The 6,755-nt window shown below is 42.2% G+C and overlaps 1 protein-coding gene across 1 annotated transcript in view; it reads left to right on the top strand.

Moving 5' to 3' along the window:
• Positions 1-3,312: 3,312 nt before the first annotated feature.
• The window catches only part of xpo4 (exportin 4), a 61,222-nt gene continuing 57,779 nt past the window's right edge, over positions 3,313-6,755 (top strand). Inside the window, exon 1 of the mRNA XM_069155052.1 lies at positions 3,313-3,514. Coding sequence (XP_069011153.1) covers positions 3,425-3,514 — 90 coding nt within the window. The 5' untranslated portion in view covers positions 3,313-3,424. The remainder of the gene's footprint in view (positions 3,515-6,755) is intronic.

Here is a 6,755-nt window from a genome sequence, read left to right as displayed (position 1 = left end):
ATATATATATGTGTATGTATATATACATGTGTGTGTATGTATACATGTGTGTGTATGTATGTATACATGTGTGTGTGTGTATGTATACATGTATATGTGTGTGTATGTATGTATACATGTATATGTATGTATATATATACACATATATGTATGTATATGTGTATGTATGTATGTATATGTATGTATGTATGTATATGTATGTATGTGTATTCTCTTTTCAGTTACAACATGCTGCTTATTATTGTGGTTAATATTATTTACATTATTATTATAATTGTTGTTACATGTGTACCTGTTTGCTTTTGTCGTGAGTTCAATACGTGTCGGCTTCGAGTGTGTTTGAGTTTTGAAAGTACCGAGTGCCTTTTTCGAAGCGAATGTTGGAGCGTGTGTTGCCGCTCCGTGATGAGCAAGACGACTGATGATGATGAAGATGATGATGATGATGATTATGCAGAACATTGGTGGTAACCTCCTCCTCACCTGCAGCCAGGCTGGCCCTTAATGCAGGGGAGAGGGGAGTGTGATTGTTTGTGGTTTCAGAAAAAGATGGAAGTCAGGAGACGAAGAGGAGCGAAGCATGTTGGCTTCAGGAAATGTTAAAGAATGAAAAGCTTTCTCTATTTTTTACAAATTTGCAAAAGTTTAAAGTTCAACAAAGAGTGTAGTGTTTGGTACATTTTCTTTTTATTTATCCAAAATGACCACAAGTTAAAGTGTTGTTTAACTCTGTGCCATGTTCTGTGTCAGAGCTCTGCTGCTCAGCTATCATCCAGAACCTTTCTGCTTCCTGACAATCAGTGGACAGTAAACACTCTCTGTGTGTCCACCTGAACTGTTTTGGTCAAATAATACCAAACTGTTCCAGCAGTATTCTGAATTTCACTCAGTGGCCGGGGATGCTGAAGGAGTCGTCGCTTTGAGGTGACTCTCTGACAGTGATGGAAAATGTGCGGCTCCGATTCCTCACAGAAGTTTTGTTTTTGTTTTTGTTTTGCTTGACAATGTTTTGAAAATGAATATTTTCTGTAAATGTGCCTTTTTTAAACGGGAGCAGCACACGCTTCTTATTTCCATCCCTTTCATAGACCTCTTTTATCTGTTATTACTCTGGGGAAGTGGACAGAGCATACTCTGTTTCACATGCACACTGGCTTTGTTTACATGCAACAACCACTCTTATTCTGGTCAGGAACTCGCAGTAAGTAGAATTAGATATATTACATTTCATTTAGCTGATGCTTTCATCCAAAGCGACTTACAATAAGTATTCATGCAACATGCAAGATAAGGTTGAAGTTGAGGGAAAGCGGGCCGAGCGATAAATAACAAATCCTAGCATCAAAGACTGAAGAAATGTGTAATCTGAAGGAGACTTTTTTCCCCTTTAAAATCTTATAAAAACACTGTTCAGATGGCATTTTCCTGTCCATGTACTTCAGGTTGCTACATATTGTTTTAGGAAAGGGAAACGGGGTTTTCGTCTCTGTACAATGTTGCAACTCAGGTCTTGTTTAAAGTCATAAAGCTGCTTGTTTGATTTGACTGGAGGGGATTGTACAAGTTTTAAATGTCGCATCACAGACCAGCAGATTATACGGAAACTGTTTGTCATAAATGTGTTTAACGGTGGTTTAAACTGGACTAAAGCCAGCGTCCTGCATGTAAACACAGCCGGCCGTTTGCATGTGAGCTGCAGAGATAAACCTTCTGCATTGTGGGTGAAGCGCCTCATGGCTGAGATTATTAAGAGAAGCAGGCGTCGCTCTGTCCCTCTTCCCCGTCCAGTTTTTCCCTCAGACGTCCAAACAAGACGTCTCCAGACCTCTCATTGACTGCGTTGCCAATCCACATCGACCAGGACGGACTGCTCCGTGAAACATAGCTTTATACCGAGTGTGTGAGTGCCACAAAGTGTGTGAGGTGTTTTTGTGTCTGAGGTTAGAGAGTGATGACTGACAATCTTTGACTGACTTTATGTCCTCACCTCTGATTTCCTCACTTGTATATCCTTTTCATTTTTGTATTTTTACTCTAAGGAGTCTCCGCTTGTCTTCGATACTCCTTAATGTATGATACAACTCTGTTACTCTTGAATTTATATTTATACAGATATACATATTTTTTGTATCTTTTTTCCCTTTTTTTTTTTTTTTTTCAATTTCTCTCGTGCTAATGTTAAACCTCCATGTCTACGCAGTATTATAGATGATGTAATTTGGACAGCTATCTCTTTTTTTACATTTATGTATGAACTGAGAATTTGTACAAATGCTTTCACTGTCATTGTTTGTAAAATGTATGTATAAATTAAATTAACCAACTTGGACTTGAGTGCTTTCATGTGTGAAAGTAACATGACACAGCAGCTCTATTTCCATTTGAGTTGTTAGTTTTGGGTCTTAACATATTCAATCAGATTTTGGTCATCATTAAAATAGGGCTGTATATTAACATGTATATTAATTATGTTTAAATAGGTAAAAAAAACTGTTGAGATTACATGTATTTTTCAACGATAAAAATAATCATCCCTACAATAATGCTGCTATATTGGAATCAAAGTATTTGGTCAAAGATATCCTGATGCTTTTTTTTCTTTTTTTTCTCCATATCACTCACTGCTAACTTGACACTTTACAGATTAAATTTGGGAAACTTGATCTAATTGAAAAAAAAAAAAGGCTCTAACATTGTCACTTAAGTTCTATCAGTAAATCTCTCTTTTTGACATTTTAAACAACTCATTTACTGAGCTACTTTTATATTTTTGAGCTGACATAATTCGATTTAGAGCGCGATCTTTTTAAAGATAACAAAAGCACAAGTCTTGCATTACAATTTTAGTAAAACTATCAGAACTACCTGTGATCCAGAATGGCCCCTTTCAGACTGGTATTGTTGTCATAGGATCCTGCTGTAATAATATGTCAGCTTATATTTTAATAGTGCAGCTTGTGAAGAGAAGCTAATTTTAACTGCATCATACAAAGTATATCAATGCATCATATTTTATGAAATCCTCATGTAAAATCTTAATTGGTCTACAAAGTCTAACTTTTATATTAATCAGACTAAAAAGTGTTGTATTGTCGGAAATAAGTCGCATCAACCAGAATAAAAGCACAAAAAAAAAGAATATTTTCCACTTCTGCTCTTTACTTAATTTCATGTTGGTGCTTCTATGACATTTATATTTTATATTTTTGAAAACAATTTAAAAAAAATAAAAAATCTTCCCTCACATTTAATTGAAACCTTATTTAAAGCTCAGCCTTGGATACATGTGATTTGCTGTCGCTCGTCTTTATAACATGTGAATAAAGAGCGGGACCTCCCGTGGTTACATAAACCGCTGAGAGCGCGCAGACGGGTTGGACCCCGCCGGGTACCAGCAGCGCCGGAATCCCACAATGCAGAGCGCATGGCGCGTCATTGGAGAGGGACGATGATGGCGGCGATCGGTGCACCAGAAGTGATCACACAGCTGGAAAGCGCTGCCAAAGTTTTAATGGTGAGGAACTCCTCGTTGTTTTGTAGCCGGGAGCGGGACGGCGGCTGCGTCCGGACTTCGTCTCGGCGGGAGTTTCGGCGGTTTCGGGGCTCGCGCGGCTGTTCGTTCGCTCCCGGTTTGTGTTGTTAAGCGTGTTCAGTTTTCGCCGCGATGCGTGGCGCAGAGCCCTGCGGGCGGGGGTCCGTCTCCATCCCGCGAACAACCCGCTCTTCACCCGAACGTGTCCCCCAGCGGCTTGGGTTTTTTTTTTTAATTTTGTGTGTGGGTTTTTTTGGTACTGTCCCCTGTCCTCTCATGAAGCACCACCACCCTAAAATACGACCCCCGCCTCGGCCGCTGTCCGGTGGCGCTCAGGTTTCCAGAAACTTCAGCGGGTCGGTCTCTCTTCCAGCCGCCGCATCAGGTTCGTTGTTTTCGGCCCTCGGCAGCTCCGTGTCGTGTGTTCGGCTCCTGTTTAAATCGGTCTGGAGCTCCAGCTCCTGAAGCAGCCGGCTGACCGTGCGCCTGTCGTGGACGAGTTGTCCGGCTGCAGCCCGCTGCTGCTCTCTGCCATCTTGTTTAAACTACACCGCCGTGGTTTAAAAAGACAAAAGTGTGTGTGGAGGCCACAGCAGACACGCACGCGCTTTACTACTCGCAGCGAGCAGCAGGTGTCCGTCCACCGGACAGGGAGCAGTGTGTCCGTCCACCGGACAGGGAGCAGTGCGTCCGTCCACCGGACAGGGAGCAGTGCGTCCGTCCACCGGACAGGGAGCAGTGTGTCCGTCCACCGGACAGGGAGCAGTGCGTCCCGTTGTTTCACGTGCACGTGTTGGTTGGCCACGTGAACCCGGACTTCAACAATAACTTCTATCACATTGTGTGAAATCGATTTATTGAGAGTCAGCTGAACAGGACGGTGTTGTTGTTGTTGTTGTTGTTGTTGTGGTTGATGTTGTTGTGGTTGATGTGACATCAGACCAGGTGGAGGTTGATTTCCTGCTGCTGCTCAGTGTGTCTGCGTTCACCAGGTCAACGCTGACCCAAGAATCATAGTCTGAATCCAATGAGCCCATATTTTATGAAACAAAAACATGTTCAGCTTCTGTGCTGGCTGTGGGATGGAGATTAGCTGGGGAACACTGGGTCCCTGGGTACACAGGAACCCTGGGTACCCTGAGTACACGGGAACCCTGAGTACACAGGGACCGGGGTACACAGGAACCCTGGGTACACAGGAACCCTGGGTACACGGGGACCGGGGTACACCGGACCCTGGAAAAGAGCACCTAAGTAGAACTAGGGAATGTAGAACCTTTTTTCTTGCCCCCATTATGTGTCCTATAAACACAGGAGCCTGTGAGCGTGTGTCGGTAGATGTGGGGAGCATGGCACCCTGGGTAGCCCGTAGCCAAAGAGCCCATATGTCTTAATAAGTAAAGACATTGCTCCGGGACATTATTATGTGCTCTGTGGAGCAGGAGGACATGATGTTGTGGACTAGGACGCTCTGATAGTGGAGATATCACGTTGTCAGCGACACAAGATTCTTCTCTGCTGATTTATTCATGCTTAAGATAACACTTGTAAATCTAATCACAGTCTGACTTCTCTCTGTTGTGTTTTTTGTTCCTGTTTGACTTTAATTGTTGTACCCAGTGATGTTTACACACTGATAGAGCTTCCCTGCATGCTTCCTTTGTTGGATAAAACACTAACTCCACCTCATTCAGCATGTTTCATGCAGTGTTGATGAGCTGTGTGAGTGGCAGCCAGTTACAGCAGCTCTCACTTTCTATTTATACTTTGGGTTTTTTCTTTGTGTGTTTTCCCACACTGGTCTCTGTTGTGCATACGCGTCTATGAATGTGCAACGAGTGAGATTCGTTTTTCTGTTTTTACTTTTTTGTGGCCATCTTACTTTATGTGTACGTGTATTGTACATTTGGTCTTTTGTGTGCACCTCCTTGTGTTTCTTTGCTGCTGTAACAACTCAATTTCCCCATTGTGGGCTTAATAAAGTCCAAGTCTCAGTCTAAAGTCCATCGTTGGGAATCATAACGTGCAGAAACAAAGGGACCAACAGTTGGTTGGCTCTTGATTCGATGTGCTGTGGAGAGCTGATGTTTCTAACATTCAGTCTTCGCTCACAGATATAACTGTAATATAACATGTTACAGGCTAACTGACACATACATGACATCACTTTTCTCAACAGTTTGAACACACACACACACACACACACACACACACACACACACACACACACACTTTTCTCATTCAACTTCTTTCCATTATATAATGAGGCCAAATTCAATGAGTGCAGCTTTAAAATGAATCATCAAGATAAATGTTCCATGTTATGTGATTCTATTTATCTTTTATTTCCATCATTAGAATCCGTACATACTGGTAATAGTCTTATATTTGTTGTGTGTCTGCTCTCTCATTAGTGTGTGTGTGTGTGTGTGTGTGTGTGTGTGTGTGTGTGTGTGTGTGTGTGTGTGTGTGTGTGTGCTCAGATAAAAAGCTCTGCTGCTTTCAGCCTCAGAGCTGCTTTTACTGCAATTAGACCTGGAATGTGACTTTCCTGCTCAGCTGTATCATGGCGACACTCCTCAATAAAAGTGTGTGCGTGTGCCTGCGTGTGCGTGTTGCGCCTTCTCAGTTGTATTCATTGTGTATTTTTGTGTTGTTTGTGTTATTGTTTGTCTTGTTGGTACTTTGGAAGTTTGTCTTTGTGTTAAGAACAAACATCTTCAGGGCGATGTCGTCCAGCTGTGTGATTGATTGTGAACTAGCCAGTCATGTGCGTGTTGATACAGCAGGAGTATGAACGTGCCTGGTTTCATGGCAACATAAGAAACAAAAACAAAAAACAAGCTTTTCGATACTGAACAGTGTCGTGACTAAAATATCACTTCATTCGTTGCTAAATCTTGGTGCTGTTTCATACGTGAGGTCTTGGCTGTTCTTGTGTGACGTCGTCTGTCCTCAGCAGCAACGTTCACTCTGACAACGCATTTCCCCAAACGCCTCGCACGCATTTTACAGATGTTACAATACACGGATATGTATGTTGCTGCTCCTGCATCTTGTGGGAGTCACAACTAAGGAAGAGAAAACATTGACGAAAACGAACCCTGGCAGTGACATCCTGATATAAAATATATACCTTAATGAAAACATGCACATCTGTATTTCAAACCACCTTTCTCATGGGTTTTCTTGGGCAACTTCACACAGCTGTGTTAGCACTATG

The sequence above is a fragment of the Embiotoca jacksoni genome, unplaced genomic scaffold (genome assembly GCF_022577435.1).
Source record: "Embiotoca jacksoni isolate LCO1_2020_lvr unplaced genomic scaffold, fEmbJac1.0.p SCAF_2, whole genome shotgun sequence".
NCBI classification, from domain to species: domain Eukaryota; kingdom Metazoa; phylum Chordata; class Actinopteri; family Embiotocidae; genus Embiotoca; species Embiotoca jacksoni.
This window is presented reverse-complemented; position numbering and strand designations above follow the sequence as displayed.